Source organism: Panthera pardus, unplaced genomic scaffold (genome assembly GCF_024362965.1).
Source record: "Panthera pardus isolate Hobbes unplaced genomic scaffold, ASM2436296v1 HiC_scaffold_23, whole genome shotgun sequence".
NCBI lineage: Eukaryota > Metazoa > Chordata > Mammalia > Carnivora > Felidae > Panthera > Panthera pardus.
The window spans coordinates 6,366,632-6,385,958 of record NW_026526799.1 but is presented as its reverse complement, the minus strand read 5'-3'; the positions used below and the strand labels follow the sequence as shown (position 1 = coordinate 6,385,958).

At 44.1% G+C, this 19,327-nt stretch overlaps 1 protein-coding gene across 3 annotated transcripts in view; it reads left to right on the top strand.

The window, feature by feature from the left end:
* Positions 1–19,327, top strand: part of FANCI (FA complementation group I) — a 102,630-nt gene that overhangs the window by 82,428 nt on the left and 875 nt on the right. For 2 of the 3 annotated variants that reach the window (XM_019460227.2, XM_053888678.1), the window contains exons 21-37: positions 639–809; positions 1,438–1,559; positions 2,069–2,233; positions 2,877–3,056; positions 6,069–6,235; positions 6,612–6,688; positions 7,816–7,932; positions 10,212–10,263; positions 11,054–11,181; positions 11,280–11,348; positions 11,522–11,615; positions 11,922–12,109; positions 13,686–13,739; positions 13,821–13,880; positions 16,780–16,854; positions 18,245–18,340; positions 18,612–18,768. In XM_019460227.2, coding sequence (XP_019315772.2) covers positions 639–809; positions 1,438–1,559; positions 2,069–2,233; positions 2,877–3,056; positions 6,069–6,235; positions 6,612–6,688; positions 7,816–7,932; positions 10,212–10,263; positions 11,054–11,181; positions 11,280–11,348; positions 11,522–11,615; positions 11,922–12,109; positions 13,686–13,739; positions 13,821–13,880; positions 16,780–16,854; positions 18,245–18,340; positions 18,612–18,752 — 1,956 coding nt within the window. In that variant the 3' untranslated portion in view covers positions 18,753–18,768. Of the gene's footprint in view, positions 1–638; positions 810–1,437; positions 1,560–2,068; positions 2,234–2,876; positions 3,057–6,068; positions 6,236–6,611; positions 6,689–7,815; positions 7,933–10,211; positions 10,264–11,053; positions 11,182–11,279; positions 11,349–11,521; positions 11,616–11,921; positions 12,110–13,685; positions 13,740–13,820; positions 13,881–16,779; positions 16,855–18,244; positions 18,341–18,611; positions 18,769–19,327 lie in introns of those variants that run through there. The other variant, XM_019460228.2, reaches the window with a different exon arrangement.

Here is a 19,327-nt window from a genome sequence, read left to right as displayed (position 1 = left end):
GGAGACCTGCTTCATTAGTCTGGAGGGAGCGTATGATTTAGGCAGAGCTAGAATTGGCACTCTTGAACCCTCAGGGGAACTAGGATAGGTTGTTTTCCTATTCTTACTATCCAGCCTCAGAAAGACAGGAAAAAGAGAAAATAAAAACTGAAGCTCCACCACGCCAAGCAACTTAGAGCCCATGATGGGGAAGGAGGTGGTCTTTCATATGTGAGATCCTGCCTCCATAAATGGGCCTTTTGTGCCATGAGGTGGAGATGCTCGGTTGGTCTCCCAATGATTCCTTTCCTGTCTTCAGAACAGCCTCTGGGACTCAGTAGCCAGAGAGGATTTAACTTCACAACCAGGCTTCATGGTGTTTCCACTAGATCAGAAATAGCACATTCTGATGTTGCATTCTGAGGTGCCCACTACTTGCAAAGCCAGTTTTGGGAAAAGGTTGGGAAAGAATGCAAGAATACCTTTGTTCAGTTAACTTTTTCCAGTTTTAATTCAGGTTGACTTAAGTAAGTTATTCATAACTTACTTTAGTCTTATAGGCTAAAATAACTTACTTTAGCCTTATAGGTTAGAATTATATGTTATCAACAGCCTCCTTCAGTTAAACACTCAAGAATGTTTACTATTTTCTTCTACAGGATTATCTGTTATGTTGTGTCCAGCACTGTTTGGCCTGGTGTAAGAGCAAAGTGATGCCCCCACAGCAGGAAAAAGAGGAGGAGGAGGAGGGGGTCTATCAAGACCTGGAGGACCTATTGGAATCTATTACTAGCAGAATGATTAAGAGTGAGCTAGAGGACTTTGAACTGGTAATTGCTAAGTCTCAGCTCTATTGAACGATGGAGGCTGTTTTAATAGCTTATTAATTTTTTTAAGTTTGAGAGAGTGCATGCAAGCAGGGGAGAAGCAGAGAGAGGGAGAGAGAGAATCCCAAGCAGGCTCCACGCACAGCCTGACTCAGGGCTCAATCCCACAAACTATGAGATCATGACCTGAGCTGAAATCAAGAGTTGGACAGTTAACCAACTGAGCCACCCAGGCACCCCGCTTATTGACTTTTCTTTAAAATTTTATTTATTTATTTATTAAAAAATTTTTTTCTAGCATTTATTTATTATTCAGAGCATGAGCATGGGAGGGGCAGAGGGAGGGGGAGACACAGAACCCGAAGCAGGCTCCAGGCTTTGAGCTGTCAGCACAGAGCCCGACGCAGGCCTTGAACTCACAAATCGTGAGATCATGACCTGAGCCGAAGTTGGACGCTTTACCGACTGAGCCACCCAGGCACCCCTGTTTTTTAAGATTTTATTTTTAAGTAATCTCTACACCAAGCATAGGGCTCAAACTCCCAACCCTGAGATCAAGGGTTGCATGCTCCACTGACTGAGCCAGTCAGGTGCCCTGATAGCTTATTAATTTTTATCTTTTGTCTTTTAGGATAAATCAGCAGATTTTTCTCAGAGCACTGGTGTTGGCATCAAAAATAATATCTGTGCTTCTCTTGTGATGGGAGTTTGTGAGGTTCTAATAGAATATAACTTCTCCATAAGTAATTTTAGGTAAGGTACTGCCACATATAACTCTCCTTGCAATTTGATGAAGACTCCATTTTATGGTTTTGTTTTGTTTTGTTTTGTTTTTTAACTCCAGCGGCATGGTAGGTACTAACAGACCAAAGGCCATGACACGGTCTTTTGTGAACATCTAGCCTGAGACAGAGAACCAAAACATATGCCACAGGGGCTGGGGATTGTTGTCCCTCTAGCAGGCTTCCATTTAGCCCAAATTTCCAGACCCTGAACCCAAGTTCTAATTTCAGTAGAGCAATTTTGATGGTTTGGTAGTACTGGACTTTCATGCTCTGCATTGACTGGCATAAATAAGAGAGAAAAAAACACAGCTGGATTAGAGTGATCTGGGAGTTAATGCAAGTTCATTCATTTATAATGTGTCTAAAATAGAACATCTACAACACCTAAAGAAACATTGGGATTTCCTTATTGGGTGTGAAAGTAAACTACAATACTCTGATGCTTATCCTTAGTGGTCTCTTTTTCCTTTTATGCAGTAAGAATAAGTTTGAGGAGGTTCTGAGCTTATTTATGTGTTACAAGAAACTCTCTGACATCCTTAACGAAAAGGCTGGTAAAGGCAAAACTAAAGTGGCCAACAAAACGAATGATAGTTTTTTGTCCATGAAATTTGTGTCTGATCTTCTCACTGCTCTTTTCAGGTAAGGTGGTAATAGAGTGCTTAAAGATATCTGTGTAGTGAAGATAGTAACAGTTACCTAGATTCACTAGTATTATCTAGTTTGGATTCACAGTTCTTAATGTATATACAGTAAGAAGTAAGTCAGGAGCTTTTCGTAAGTTTCTTGAAATGAAAGCTGGATAATCTAGGTAGACACTTGAAAGAATACCTTGAATTATTTAAGGAAAACTCAGAAACAATGGACTACTTAACAAAAAGATAGGGATAAGTTGCAGTAAGGTATTGTAGGGAAATCTGCCGAAGTAGCTTGAATAGTATAACAGATAAAAAGGGAAAAAAGAAGAACCTGAATTGAAAAAACAAAGAACAACAACAAAGGAAACTAAGACTGACATTTTAATTTTATCAAAGTGAAGCGATTGGGGGAGGGAGGGGAGAAGATGAGGTAACACTGAGGATGAAGGTTGTAAAAGGTGCTGTGGCAGTGACTGTGGCCTGGGGTACCTGGGGTCTGTAAGTAAGAACTTGCTATGTCCTGCTTTTCTGAATAGTCCCTACAAAACCTAATTCCAGATCCCAACAGCAGTAGGGAAATCTGTTTCTCTCTCTCTCTCTCTCTCTCTCTCTCTCTCTCTCTCTCTCTCTCTCTCTCTCTCTTCCAGGGACAGTGCCCAAAGCCACGAAGAGAGCCTGTCGGTTCTAAGGTCCAACAATGAGTTTATGCGCTACGCAGTGAGTGTGGCTCTGCAGAAGGTACAGCAGCTAAAGGAAACAGGGCATGTGAGTGGCCCCGATGGCCAAAACCCAGAAAAGATCTTTCAGAACCTCTGTGATATAACTCGGTAAGTCACTCTCACCCTCAGAAACCTGTTCTATTTGCTGTGGAATCTCCAAGAGAGGAAACGGGGTGGGGATGAAGGCGGTTTGAAGTTGGGTGCAGCCTAAGAGTGAAAGTGCAGTCGCTAAGTCTTTTTTCCTAGTCTTGCTTTAATGTGGAATGTTAGTTACATAGAAAATGTTCTTCTAATACTAGGAATAAAGAGGGATGTTGTAATGACTAAGTAATTCATCAAGTAGGCATTACAGCTTTAATGTACATGTACCTAACAACAAAACACTAAAATTCTTTAAGCAAAAACCAATAGAACTGAAGGAGAAATAAGTAAATAATTCATCCCCTCTTAGAAATCATTAGAGAGTTGGTATTTAGAAAATCAGGAAGGACATAGAAGACTTAAGCCACATGATCATCCAGCTTGACTTAATGGGTATTTATATAATACTTAACAGTTTCAAAATGTACATTCTTTTCATGTGCACATGGTATATTTATCAAATGGACCATATTTTGGGCCATAAAATAAACTGAACAAATTTTTAAAATAGAACTCTGTATGTTCTCTGAGCACAATAGAATTAAACAAGGAAGTGGTAACAAATATTTTTAATTTTTTTAATATGTTTTTTAAATGGCTGGATTATCCTTGTATATTCAGAAATGAAATGCATTTCTGAATAATCCATACTCAAGGAGGAGGAAGTAAAAAATCAGAAAATGTCTTGAACAGAATGAAAATGAACACACTACATTTCATAATTTGTATGATCCAGCTAATGCGGTTTTAGGTAGAAATTTGTAACAGTCAGTGGTTACGTTAGGAAAAAAATAGCACATCTCTAAGCTCCCATGTTAAGAAAATAAAAAAAAAACAGATTAAAGTGGAAGTAGGAAGGAAGTAATAAAGACAAAGTAGAACCATTGAAAACAGGAACAAATCATAGAGAAGGGATGAAGCCTGAAGCTGAATCTTTGAGGTCAGTAAATGCAATAAATCTTAGCCAGACTGGTGAGGAAAACAGAGAAGACCCAAATTAGGAACAGGAGATGATCACTGCTGACTCTACAGACAGTAAACATTGATAATGGTAGAAGGCTAACAACTTTATGCCAGTAAACTGGATTACATAAATGAAATGGACAAATCTTTTGAAATCAGGAAGAAATAGATAACTTGAATAATCCTGTGACTATGAAAGAAATTGAGGGGGCACCTGGGTGGCTCAGTTGATAAAGGGTCTGACTCTTGATTTTGGCTCACGTCATGATCTCGTTCATGGTTGGGGAGTTCAAGCTGACAGCGTGGAGCATGCCTGGAATATTCTCTTTCTCTCTCCCTCTCTGCCTCCCTTTCTCTCTCTCTCTCTCTCTCTCTCTCTGTCTCTCAAAATAAATAAATAAATAAACTTTATCCGAAAAAAGAAATTGAGGGGTATCTGACTGGCTTAGAAGAGCATGGGAGTCTTGATCTTGGGGTTGTGAGTTTGAGCCCCATGTTAAGGATGGAGGTAACTTAAAAATAAAATCTTTAAAAGAAAAAGAAACTGAATTTGTGGTTCAAAATTTTCCCTCAAAGAAAACTCCGTAACTAGATGTCCTCACTGGTCAATTCTACCAAACATTTAAGAGAGAAATAGTAACAATTTATGCAAACTCTTCCAGAAAATAGGAGAGAATAAATATGTCCTGATTCATTTTATGAGGCCAGCATTACCTAATGCCAGACTCAGACATGGTAAGAAAATTACTGACCAATTTCCCATTTGAATGTAGATGTAAAAAATATCATCAAGTTAAACCTAACAATTAGTAACGAACATGATGTAATTAAGTGGAATTTTTCTCAGGAATGCAAAGTTGGTTCAAAATGTGTAAATCAGGGGGCGCCTGGGTGGTTCAGTAGGTTAAATATCTGGCTCTTGATTTTAGCTCAGGTCATGATCTCACAGTTTGTGGGTTTGAGCCCCAAACACTGTGCCCTGATAACAGAGCCTGCTTGGGATTCTCTTTCCCTCTTTCCCTCCCCGACTTGTACCTGCTCTCTCAAAATAAATGAATAAACTTTATTAAAAAAAATTGTGTATCAGTCAATACAGTTCATATCAACAGACTAAAGGAAAACACTGTATAGTCATCTCAATACATGCAGAAAATTAAATTTGTGATAAAATCTCTCAGCAAACTAGGAATAAAAGAGAACTTTATTAATCTGATAAAGGGAATCCACAATACCTACAGTCAATACCATACTTAATGATTAAGGACTGAATGTCCCCTGCCCCTGCCTGGTGCTCTCACTGCTGCTGTTCAGCATCTAGCCAGTGCAGTAAGGCAGGAAAAAGAAATAAAAGGCATCCAGATTGGGAAGGAAGAAATAACTGTGTGTTCAAGGACATTATAATTGTCTACATAAAAAATTCCAAATTCCAAACTATACAGCAACATAGGTGAATCGAGGGAAGTATATGTTACATTAAGAGAGCTAGACTCAAGGGGTGCCTGGGTGGCTCAGTCGGTTGAGCGTCCGACTTCAGCTCAGGTCATGATCTCACAGTCCATGAGTTCAAGCCCCGCATCAGGCTCTGTGCTGACAGCTCAGAGCCTGAAGCCTGCTTCCGATTCTGTGTCTCCCTTTCTCTCTGCCCCTAACCCACTCATGCTCTGTCTCTCTTTGTCTCAAAAATAAATAAAAACATTTAAAAAAAAATTTAAGAGAGCTAGACTCAGAAAGCTACATATGAGTGCTACCATTTTTATATGTTATTTTGTAAATAGTGACACCATAGGGATAAGGAATCAGATCAGTGAGTGCTTGGAAAATCAGGAGGAGAGAACTGGCTTACAGAGGAGCCTAGGGGAACTTTTGGGATGATGAAAATGTCTTGATTGTGGGGATAGATGCACACCAATAGAAGTTTGCTAAAATTCATTGAACTGTACATGTATAGCATGTGAATTTTACAGTATATAAATTTACCTTGGTGAACCTGACACTAATCACTTTTCCTATTTTCAGGGTCTTAATTTGGAGATACACTTCCATTCCTACTTCAGTGGAAGATTCGGGAAAGAAAGAGAAAGGCAAGAGCATCTCCCTGCTGTGCTTGGAGGGCTTACAGAAGATATTCAGTGCCGTGCAGCAGTTCTTTCAGCCCAAGATTCAGCACTTTCTCAGGGCTCTAGGTGGGCATTTCGATTTTGATAAATTGGCTTGATCCAGGTTTCTCTTTCTTAACCAAACCTCTTGTGATTCTATTTGTTAACCTACCAGAGGACACCTGAGAGCAGTCCTAATGTGGCTAAGGAGTGACATCTAGTGGATTCAGAATTGGCATTTACTGGATTTTAACACGTAACCACAAATAGTGACTGGAAACTGAAAGATAGTATTAACAAATGGCAGAATGGCAGAATGTTAGGAATATATTTAAATCTGCCCCTAGACTTTTTTTTTTTTTTTTTTTTTTGGCTTTCTAAAAATTTAACTTCATATCAAAAGGCCAAAAAAGTGTCATAGTAAGTCCATTTCAGAGAAGATAGCGATCTTTTCCTTTCCTAGATGCCACAGGTGAGGAGGGAGAGGAGGTGGAAGGCAGTGTCACTCACAGAGCAGCGTTCCAGATCCGGCAGTTTCAGGTGAGAAGCCTTGGCAAGCTGCCCTGCTTGCCTGAGGACTCCTGCAGGGGGGCTCCTGCAGGGGGACTGTTAGCTGGGCCACCTGTGGGTGGAGCGGGCAGTGAGCAAGGAGGGCACGATTTCTTCTGGGTCACCATCCAGGCAACAGGACATAGCTCTACTCAGTGGAAGGTCACGCATTTAAGAGGATTCTGGGGAGGACAGGTGTTAAGCCACCCCAGCCTATAGCATTTGTTGCCTCCAAGAATCACTGTTAGAATTGACATGAAGAGATTGACTATTAAGGTAGAGAAGTTATGTCTTTGATTTGTGTCCATGTATAGGTTGATTTTGTCATATTGCATAAAGACCACTCATTGAAGCCTTAGTTGTTTTTTTTTTATGTATTTTTTTTTTTTTTTTTAATTTTATTTTTGGGGGAGAGAGACAGAGCATGAGTGGGGAAGGGACAGAGAGAGAGAGAGACAGAATCTGAAGCAGGCTCCAGGCTCAGCTGTCAGCACAGAGCCTGACACGGGGCTCGAACCCATGAACCGCAAGATCATGACCTGAGCCAAAGTCTGGCGCTTAACCAGCTGAGCCACCCAGGCATCCTTTGAAGCCTTAATTTCTAACCACAGTATTAAAGTTCCTACTCTGTGCCAGGGACTGTTTCAGGTGGTGGGAATATAGCAGGAAAACAAAAGAAACAAAACTCCTTGGGGAGTTTACACTGAGCGAGGAAAGAAGACAAAACGGAGAGTATCTCAGGTGGTGAGAGAGGAACAGGGCAGAGGAAACCAGGAAGGTGTGTGGAATGCTGGGCTTGGGCCATGGTCTAAACGTGAGGTCGGTGGATGGGCCTCCGGAAGTTATGAACCACCCAAAGTTGGGTGCACTGTTCATTCCTGGGCAGGGTGTTAGAGGAGAAGGAGTTCATAGTTTTCAGGGGAACCCTCAGATTTGTGGTCCGTAATGGGGCAGAAAACTACTTGTTCGATCCAGGCTTATTTTCAGATTTTGTCCTCTTGGAATTTTGGTAGCATTGAATCCTTTCTTCCCCAGCCTTAGGAATCTCTGGCTAGAGGACTCTTCTCCGTGATAGGAATATATCTGCTGATTTTTCCACATGTGCTTTCCTTTCCCAGAGGTCCTTGTTGAATTTACTTAGCAGCCAAGAGGAAGACTTTAATGGCAAAGAAGCCCTCCTGCTGGTCACTGTTCTCTCCAACTTGTCCAAGCTGCTGGAGCCATCCTCCCCTCAGGTAGAGAGAAGTGCTACTTAGTCCCACCCAGCATGCATCCCTCAGAGGCAGGGAGTACAGTTGACCCTTGAATAGCACAGGTTTGAACTATGTGGATTCAAAGTACAGTTGATAAGTGCAGTCCAGTACTATAAATGTATCATTTTCTCCTGGTGATCTCCTTAATAAGCTTTTCTTTGCTCTAGCTTTATTGTAAAAGTATAGTGTATAATACATATAATGTACAAAATAAACGATGATAGACCGTTGATGTAATACATAGGTTTCTGGTCAACAGTCAGCTATTCATAGTTACATTTCTGGGGAGTCAGAAGCTCTACGTGGATTTTTGACTATGCAGGGGGTCAGTGCCCCTAACCCCTGCACTGTTCGACGATCAGCTGTATTGTATATATCTACATGTCCTCTTTTTTTAATTAATTAATTATTTTAAAAGAGCACTTGTGAGAGGGGAAGGGGCAGAGAGAGAGGGAGAGAGGCCAAGCAGGCTCCACACTCAGCATGGAGCCCAACCTGAGGCTCAGTCCCATGACCATGAGATCATGACCTGAGCCAAAATCAATAGTCGGACACTTAACTGACTGAGCCATCCAGGAACCTCTAAATGTCCTCTTTAAATCTTATTTTTAAATAATATAAGATAATATATTTAATTATGCTCGTGAGTCAATATAAGATCTGGAAAATGTTCCCTTTCCTACATATTGTGTCTTCCATAACATAATTATATGCAGCCATATAGGGCAAGAACATACTGCTTTTTTTTTTTTTTTTTTGGCCGTTGCCCTTGACCCTTGTCAGCAGTAAGCACTATAGGAAAAAAAAAACAAAAAACACCTTGTTTATCTTTGGTGCTTTTAACATTTTTCGCTTGTTTTTACTTGCTTTTGGTGTTCCCTCTTTTCTAAGATAAAAGCATACTAATTATGAAGGTGGCTCACATTGTGCAGTTGACTTTTCAGCAAGGTTGGCTGGTACCGAGTCCAGCTCCTAGCTGGTACCAAGTCCCTCTTTCTAGCTCCTCACGTCGCCCTGCTGCCAGGCCACTCACCCCCTTCACTGTCTGATGCTGCTGCAGCGAATAGAGCACCAGGAGAGAAAGTGTCAGGGAGTGGGGCAGGGGGGACATTTGCAGGAATTAATTGGATTTGGAAAGGCCCATGTATACAGAAAAATGCTTTAATTCAAAAATCATCACCCACCCACCCCCATCATTTCAGATAATCTCTAAATATTTTTAAATTTGAGTGGGTAATAAAGTCCTATGATTTGAAAACCGGAAATTATAAGAAGACACAATGAACGGTCTCCCTCCTGTCCTCCTCCACCTGTTCTGTTCTTTTCCCCAAATAAGTAATGTTTTTTAGTTTCTGAAGTATCCTTCAAGAGTTGCTTTATTCCTGTGGTAGCAAATATGAATATAGATTTTTTATTCTCAGCCCTGTCTGTCTTCACACAAAAGCTTGTTCTGCATCCAGCTTATTACATTTCCCGCAGTGTTCTGGAGACCTTTTTATACCTGTTCACAGAGATCTTTCAGAATTAGCATCAATTTATTTTTTACCTCAACAGATCAAAATTTGAGTTTTGAGTTTTTCCTGGTCATTTTGCACTTCAGTATACTGAATGCCAATGCCTTTGTGGCTGAAAACCTATTCAGGGAACTGCCAGAGCAGCAGGCAAGCTTGAGTTTGTGTCTGGCATCTCAGGACCCTGCTATCCCAAGACCTTAAGCCTCCTCTCCTTATCTAAGAAAACTGCATCTGGTTGTTTGCCTCTTCTTCCTTTCTTTCCCCTACTGCCTTCTGACCTCCTTTGGCCTCTTGGCTCCTAGAAGCTAATTCTGCTGTCTTTATGGCCAGGATCTTATTCTCCTGCATCTCTCCATTAGACTGATATTCTTAAAGATGTCTCAAGTGTGGAAAGAATGAGGCCTTTGGGAAGGGGTTGAAAAAGGGTGCATTAGTCCTCGACCATGGTGGTAGGGGTAGAGGAAGCTCAGGGGGGTAAGAGTCCAGACCTCAGGACCTTTGGTCCTTAATGAGAGCACAGACTGAGAATTAAGTCATATGTTTATTATATTGTGAGAGAAGAATCACTAATTCTTCTAATAATTTTAGACTTATTTTTATGCTGTTCTTAGTAGATTATCACTTTAGATCCAGGCACATGTTTTGGCAGCTGATGAGATTTGGAAAGGTCTAGACTCCTCCAGTCTGACAGCACCTAGGTCTGTTTTGTCTGTTGGCATGTTTCTTTAATATCTGAATAATCTCTAGTTTTTGCAGATGTTATCCTGGACATCCAAGATTTGCAAGGAAAACAGCCAGGGTAAGTTTCCTTTCTTGTTTCCTTTTAGGCTTTATATAAAATCATCTTTACCAAATATATTGCATTTTGAAAAGGAAAGGTACTCATTACACAGTCACCAGAGTAACCAAACTGAGAAGGATCCACAGTACCGAGTACTGGTAAGGATGCGGCACAGTCAGCCCTCTCATCCGCCTCTGGTGGAGGCCTGCGTTTGACGGAGCCGCTTGGGAAGCTGTTGGGCAGTATCTGATTACAGTCCAGCAGTCCCACTCCTGGATCCTCACAGCAGTGCTATTTTAATAGGCGGAAACAAACCCACTTGTCTGTCAGCAGTGGAGTGGATAAAGGAATGGCCGTGTGCACGCACACAAACTACCAACACATAACGTGCAGGAATTGCAAAAACGTGATGGTGAACAGAAGAAACCAGAGTACTTAAAGAGTACTTACTGCTTGGTTCCATTTACATAAAGTTCAAAATCGGACAAAACTAGATGTGATGGTAGAAATCAGGACAGCCAGTTCCTTGCTGGGGCAAGTGAGGTAGGAGGGGAGTTTCTGGGGTGCTGGAAACATTCTGTTTCTTGATCCGGGTACTAGTTATACAGCGATAGTGACTGCCTAATAATAGGAAACCTCTCCCTTCTTTGGGCCCATGGACAGAAGTGTGCCTTGGTGGGAGAGCTGCCCTGGATGGACTGTGCGCAGCACTGCGGTATCATACATGGCAAGCCACGTTTCTGGGTAGGCACGCCATCCCCTAAAGACTGGGTTATAATTATCAATTTTCTCTCCTTCCCACTCTTAGAGGATGCCTCGTTTTGTAAGGGCTTGATGAATTTGCTCTTCAGCCTCCATGTTTTGTATAAGAGTCCTGTCATCCTGCTGCGTGACTTGTCCCAGGACATCCACGGGCATCTCGGAGACATAGACGAGGTACTGTAGCGAGCCTTCGCTTACGGCACCCTGAGTGGGGATCGCGACTGGGGGACAGCTTTACTGCCATTGTATCTCCCCTGTGTTTGCCTCCTCAGGATGTAGAGATGGAGAAAACAAATCACTTTGCGATGGTGAATTTGAGAACAGCTGCTCCTACTGTTTGTGTAAGTGTGGATCCCCAAGCCATGGGAAATAGTCTTATCGTTCCTTCCATTTTATTCCATGTGAAGAGTAAATTGTAGTGGCTCGTGTCCTGAGGCCTGTAACCCCGCCTGCAGGTGGCTGTGGTTGCTGTGTTCCACCAGTGAGCCACACCGGACATTCTTTGCTTTCACAGTTACTTGTTCTGAGTCAGGCTGAGAAAGTCCTAGAAGAAGTGGACTGGCTGATCACCAAGCTTAAGGGACAAGTGAGCCAAGAAATGTTATCAGGTAAGATGCGTTCAGGATGGCGTTTCAAGAATAGTGAAAAGAGTCCACCAAAATCCAGATTGGTGTGTAAAAGGGCAGCTTGATTCGTTTGTTGGTTTGAGCCGGATTTCCAACATGATGGAAAAAGTAGACTGTAGTGTGGCTTATGACAGAATGGCTACTGATTCACTCTGCATGATGAATTACATGCTCGTTGTCCCTACAGACTTCCCGTTTGATGGTGGTTAGTTGATTTCTAAATTTCCTTCACTTGAACTGGAAAATAAGGTCAGTGGGTCTGAATGTGCCAATTTCATTTCCCTTTAGAAGAGGCCTCTTCTCAGGCAACCCTACCAAATCATCCTATCGAGAAAGCCATCATCATGCAGCTGGGAACTCTGCTTACATTTTTCCACGAGCTGGTGCAGACAGCCCTGCCATCAGGCAGCTGTGTGGACATCTTGTTAAAGGACCTTTGCAAAATGTACACCATCCTCACAGCACTTGTCAGATACGTGAGTATCGGAGAGGTGACCAGAGCCACTCCCACCGTGCTGCCCCAGCCAGCCCAAGACTAGGCCAGGGCAGCTGCTCACTGCTGTGGAGGCCTCTGTACAGAGCTCTTTTTGCTTTTTTCCGTGCAACTCGTGGTTTGATTCTGGTTTGGTCAGTAGGTGGCAGGTGTCTCCATAATGGGCCAGGAAGAAACAGTTGATGACATGAATTCTAAATCTCCTTTAGAGGCTCTTATTTTTTGGCATGTAGGTATGTGACCCCTAATTGAGCATTCTGCCCCTTCGAATGCCTTCTAAGACTTAATCTAAACTATAGCTAGAGAATTCAATCCGATTCCTTATTGCACACAAATTACACTGTTTCAAACCAGTCTGGGCACTAAAGAGGTGTTTATTCCTTCTCTCCTTCCATTAACAAGTAGGTGTTAAATGCCTTACGGGTACTTGGGTCAGGTCAGGTACTTGGGTAGGAGAAAGGTAATTTTTTTAAATGCAAGGCATAGTCTGCCCTAAGTGTCAGTTAATGCACCTTATGCTTAATCTGTTAACAGAGAACTCTTTTCTTGCACTTGGAATATTTTGGTCCTCAGCAAACATTCGGAAGGTGGTAGGAACTGGCTGATTTAGTTTTGATTCTGGCAGTGATCCATATGAAATACTTAGAAAGGTGTAGACAATCCAAGAAAGGTGGTAGACCCCCACGTGGTGTCCCCAAACAGCAGTGCGGCCATCTCTGAGAAGGTGCGGATCTGGCCATGTGGTGTGGCTCCTACACTTCTGTAGTGGAAATACTGAAAGCTGCTTCTCTCTGTTGGCATTTTTCTAACGTTTGTTTATTTTTGAGAGCATGGATGTGCAGGCGGGGGAGGGGCCAAGGGGGGGTTGTGCAGAGAATCCAAGCAGGCTCCGTGCTAACAGCACAGAGCCCGATGTGGGAGTCAAACCCACGAACCATGAGATCATGACCCGAGCTGGAGTCAGTCTGGTCCCTCAACCGACTGAGCCACCCAGCTGCCCCTTTATTGGCAGTTTAAAGAAAAATTTTTTTTAATGCTTGTATTCATTTTTGAAGGAGAGAGAGACAGAGTGTGAGTGAAGAAGGGGCAGAGAGAGAGGGAGACACAGAATCCGAAGTAGGCTTCAATTAAGACTCTGAGCTGTCAGCATGGAGCCCAACATGGGGCTCAAACTCACGAACGGTGAGATCATGACCTGAGCCAAAGTCAGACACTTAACCAACTGAGCCACCCAGGTACCTCTGTTGGCATTTTTAAAGGAAAAACAGCAAAGTCATTGCTTTTTAGATGTAGGGACCATCAGCCTGAAGGATTTTTAAAGTAGTAAGCTGAGCAAGTCGGAAACAGAAACCCTTCATTGCCTGTTGTCTGGGGGGCTCAGGAGTCTTGAGGAGGGGACAAAGGAGAGCTTGTGTCTAGGCTTCTCTGTGAATAGGGTAGCTTGTTTTCTTTCCCATCTCGTCAGCAGTGAGCCCCACTCCCTTAGCCCACTGAGTCACCTGGAGGTGTCTGGGAACATTGCTAGAGGATGTAAACTAAATCTGGAAATTTTTGGTTAGTATCTCCAGGTGTGTCAGAGCTCCAGAGGAATTCCAAAAAATATGGAAAAGCTGGTGAGTTGCAAATTCCTTTCCTAGGAATGGGGAAGCATTTTATTCTTACAGTTACATTGGTTTTCTTCTCTTTTGCTTCAGGTAAAACTGTCCGGTTCTCATCTGACTCCTCTATGCTATTCTTTCATTTCTTACATTCAGGTAAGTGGTTCAGAGTCAGTACCAAAATAGATCTTCCAGTAAGAAAGGACTTCCTGTGTCCCCATGGGACCGCTTGATCATGTGAGCCAAGTGTATACGAAGTTTCTTCCCTACTTACCGTAAGCCAAAGGTGACTGCCCCTTTGGGATCAAGCCAAGGCTTGAGGTCTTCATTTATACAAAGAAAAAAAAGTCTTACTTAATTTGGAGAAAGTGATATGCTTGCATTTGGAGCAGGGAAGGAATATGCATGCTTGGGCTGTGACTTGGTTCATTTCTAGGTGATTCTAAATCTATGCCATCAGCCGTCCTTTAGTGTGTGAGTGAGCACATAAAGGGCTGAGATCAGTGCAGTGTATTTGGGAACAGCAGCCCTTTCAAGGAGGCAGAGGGCGTATGGGCTGTTCCTGTCATTTGCTCAGACCCCTTTCTTTCTTCTCTTTCTAAATTAAAGTGATGGGCTCTTTCAAGATTTGGAGACATTTTAAATGTCATTTGGCAGCAGATACCATCAGGTTCTTGTAATACTTGAGTCACTGTTAACTGTTGGCTTACACCAGGGATTGGCCGGCTCTGCATCATTGGCCTCTCTTGAGCCGGATAATTCCTTGATGTGGGGCCTCTTGCATGCATTCTGGGATATTGAGCAGCATCCCTGGCCCCCACCTTCCAGATGCCAGTAGCAGCCTCCCAGTTGTGACAACCAAAAATGTCTCTAGAAATTGCCAAATGTCCCAAAGGGGCCCTGAAGACCCAGTGTCTTTGGGGGCCACTTAGTCACTAAAGTTCAAAGTATTGCAGGGCAGTTCTTGATCTTCAAGGAGTCCAGCAGATGTTCACTAACGGGTCAGTTCAAGCAATGGACTGTGACTGCTTTCATAGTGAAGCCCTACTTGTTCTCTCCCTCTGCATCGTGCACAGGCACATCTTGCATCGGTAACTGCTTCGTTATGGGTATCGGGGGTGCTTCCTCCCCTCCCCTTGTGAATCAGTGACCGAGCAGTCTGTCATCTGCATTTGGCCAGAAAAGTTCTGAATAGTGTGCCGATAGCTGAGGTTCTCTGTCCCCTTGCCTTTGTGCCAGGCTCGTGCTATGGGTCAGGTCTTCTGTCTGGCCACAGCTTATGACCTGCTCTCACCAAGCTGTTTCTTCTGGCCCTCTCCTGGGACCTCGCCTGCATGCTTGCTCAAAACTGTTCACATAGGTGCCAGAGAGGGAGGGAGGGAGGGAGGGAGGGAGAGATAGAATCCCAAGCAGGCTCCATGCTCAGTGCGAAGTCTCACACAGGGCTCGATCCCACAAACCAGGAGATTATAACCTGAGCCAAAATCGGGAGCCGGTCACTTACCCACATTCGGGGCACCTGGGTGGCTCAGTTGGTTATGTTCTAATGAGACTTCATTTTCAGAAACAAGCTGTGGTCTGGTCTTGGCCTATGGGCTGTAGTTTGCCAGTCCCTCCTCCAGAATCACACCTGATATTTGTTGTCATGTAAAGTATTGGAGGGTTTTGCATATGTTTCTGACCCATTTCCCCCACCCACACAAAAACCAATTTATGTGTTCTCAGGGTGTTTTCCCCCTTCCCCATCTGTATTTGACTTAAAGCCTGACAAGTCAGCTGATCCACAGGCAGACATTTTTCTCTGTGAGATGTATTTAATGAGCAACCCTGGGCAAAAAGTGTATGGCTCCATTAATTCCACCTCTTATCTAAAAAGCAGCATTGCATTTGCCACGTCTTTCAGAGAGCTGTTTATTCTCTTACATCCTCATCTCTTTTCCCCACAGCCTTGGATCTCAATGAGAAGAAAGCAGTGCAAACCAGTAATTCAAAACCCTTAAGCATGCTGCTCAGAACATGTACCTTTAAATGGTGCCTCTTCTGGCTGTGATTTCAGTCCTTCCTAAATCAGCAGGAATGGGCAGTGGACAGGATCCCATCTTGGGTACCACCTCTAGAAAGACCCCTTGCTTCCCACTTGGTCACATGGGTTCGATCTATGGCTGTTTCCCTGCCACTTTCTTAAAAGGGGTTCACTCTCTACCCTGCCTTCCAGGACTAAAAATAGACCTTTATACCAGCTCCTCTGGAATCCCTATCATTTCTTAATTTCCAGAACATGCCATGGGACTAAGACTCCAGCCTCTCACACATGGTTCTAGTGGTACAATTCTCCCCATTTTCAGCTTTGCGTTTTTAAACCTCTTACTTGTCCCATGAGGCCTGTGTGTTTCTTCTTGGAAGGCACACAACGCCCCTTCAGGGAAAGGTTCCCATGTTTTGTGTGCCTCACACGTGACGTAGGTCTTGACCGTCTTCTGCCTCATCTTGTACTTTTTGGTTCCTTTTGCGATTATTTACAACACAGGAAAGTGTTCGTATGACCTCTGAACCCTTCTCAGGCACGTAACCACGTGGCACACGGACATGTCTGGTGTCTGCCTCGAAGTGGGAAGGCTGGAGGCCCTGGGAGCAACCTCTCCAGCTTCCTCTCCTTCGTGGGAAACCCTTTGAGCCAACTGCCGAGTTGGGAAATCCCTATTCCTGCTGCCATCGTGACAGTCCCTGTTTTCAACCATCCTTTGTACCTCTCCAGTCCCTTGGTGGGTCTGGTACAAGAACAGTCATTCCTGCCCTCACTTTCATGTGCTAGTTCTAAGAGGGAGATTGTAAACCTCCCAGCAATTAAAAAAAAAAAAAAAAAATCTGAGGATCGTAAAGCATCACAGAATGTTCCCCCTCTTCCAGCATCTGCTGTCAGTTATCTCCACCCGGACGTGGTCCCCTATAGAGTCCCCATATTCTGCTATCCTCACCTTCTTCGAAAATGACCACTGGCCTGCTAGCTCCCGTGAAGAATCTTCAGGAATGAGAGAATTTGTTTCTATTTCTTCAGAACAAGAGGAGTCAGAGCCTAAAATACACAGGAGAGAAGAAAAAGGGGAAAACCGCTGCTGTTGCCACAGCCATGGTAAGCAGCCCACACTGCCGGCTGACGCAGCAGCACTCGTGAGCCTTGAGAAAGAAGCCAGTCACAGAAAGACCGCACATGCTGGAGGCTTCCATTTATGTGACAGGCCCAGAATAGGCAGGTCTGAGAAGACAGAAAGCAGATTAGTGGTTGTCTGGGGTGGGGGAGTGGCTGCTGTGAAACAGGCATGGGATTTTTCTGGGGTGTGTGTGAAAATGGCTTAAGATCTATTGTGGTAACTGCACAACTCTCAGTATAAAAAACACTGAACCGTGCGACAAAAATGGGGAGGTTGTGAGAGGTGTGAACTAGAGCTCATTAATGCTGCCACCTCAATGTGTGGGTGCACGTGTGCTTCTCAGCTCACAGGATTTGTATTCAGGTGGAACATCTTTTTCCTCCACCAAAAACTGCATACTTTATTCAGAAAGTGCCAGAAAATCTCAAGCTCTTTCTTTAAAAATGGAAATGGCTTTGGATTCCCATTGGAAAGGAATTATTTTAGGAAGGGCTGATGTGTGTGGAAGATGCCCCCTCAAGGACGTGCCAGTGTCAGTGAGAGGACAGGAGGAGGGTTCTCCCGGACACTGCTGGAACAGGTGCACAGTAGTGGCCTCTCAGGGGCCGTTTGGCAGTAAGTGCTGTATTTCAGGAGATCTCCACACTGTGCTTTACAGCAGTTCCACTCTTAGGATGTAGAAACTGTAAAGGCCTGTGTCCAGGACAGTCGTAGTAGTGTCATTTGCAAAAGCGAGATACTAGAAAAACTCTTACAAGATGGAAGATACGCACTAAGTGGACTGGCTAAAAGGCTTATGGTCTATTTATACCGTAGGATACGACTTAGGCATGAGAAAATACAAATCTAAATGTTCACATATAGAAATGTTCAGACGTAGAGCTATCTCCAAGATAATGTGATAAAAAAGAAAAAACAATGTCCTCCATTGTGGGCTTTATAAAAAAAAAAAAAAAGTACAGAACACATCGATGTGTGTACATTTGGGAGGACCCACAGATTACAAATCAGACTGGGAGAAATCTGATCCCAATGGTGAAAACTAGAAAGGCACTGGTGGGCTCACTGTGTTAAGTCAGGGAAGCAACCAGATTTCTACAAACGGTCCTTCTTCCAGCCGGTCTGTAAAACAGGTACTGAGGAATTGTAAATGGAGAGATTTGCTGCTGTCTTCATCCGCGTCCAGGTCCTTCGAGGAGATTGAACTGGCAGAAATCTTAGATTACTGGAATATGAGGAATCCTGCATTTGACTGGAGGGCAGATCTAGCTTTCTCCTGCAAAGCCAAGAGCAGCTCTGCGGACTGTTTCAGAGGACAACTCTGAAAGCCCTTGAATCTGAAATTTAGGTCTCGTCTTCTTTGCCCTGTAGGCCCGAGTTCTTCGGGAAACCAAGCCAATCCCTAACCTCATCTTTGCCATCGAACAGTATGAAAAATTCCTCATCCACCTTTCCAAGAAGTCCAAGGTAAACATCCTCCATTATCTTCTAGTGTTTCCATTTACCCTGCCAGGGGGCCTGGCACACAGAAGCGGCACAGCGTGGGGAAACCACAGCCCTTTGCTCTGTGATCTGATGGCCTGAATGCAAACCTCACATTAGGGACTGATCGAAAAGCAGGTCAGGTGGGCGCATGCTCGCTCCAAGTCGGCACCGAAGGGTTCGTTGGAGGCACAGCAGCAGCACCTCCGGGTGGCCCTGGCGGGACCTGTCATATAGGTAGGAAAACCTGTTGCAGGTGAACCTGATGCAGCACATGAAGCTCAGCACCTCACGAGACTTTAAGATCAAAGGAAACATCCTGGATATGGTTCTTCGGGAGGAGGAGGAGGACGACGACGATGATGATGACGACGACGAGGTCAGTGCCTGCTCCTGACTGGAGCGCAGCAAGCCCGGCCACCCTTCCTACTGGCTGGGAGCAGCATGGCTGAGGGGAGGGGGCCAGAGAGAGGGGGCGGAGGGGGTCAGGCGATGCCGAAACTTAAGGGCTGTCAAGAGAAGGGCTAGGAGTTTGGCACCATATGAAGTTACCCAGTTTTGTGCACATTTTGGGGTAGACCTTTCCAGAAAGGGGGTGGTGACACACGTTCTCACCATGGGGTCTCCTGTGACCTTTTGAACCATTGGAAAATGACTACTTCCTCTCCCTGGGCCCTCGTCGTGAGGGCCTCGCCGTGAGGAGTTCAGGTAAAGCTTCCTGCAGCCCACCCCCACGTCTCAGCCTCCTCTGGCCCGTTAGCTCTTCCAGTTGCAGTAGCGCCCCCAAGCCCCGTGAGCTCCTACAAGTTTCATTGGCTCAGGTCCGTCTGACGTGGAAACTGACATAAGCCACCCTGATCTGTCGCTTCTCAAAAATTTTGAACCTACGTTCTTCGGGCGGTCACATCCCAGGCTGTAACACACCTGGCCCTGTCTCCTGCCCTTTTACTGAGCCGGCGCAGGGCCACCCAG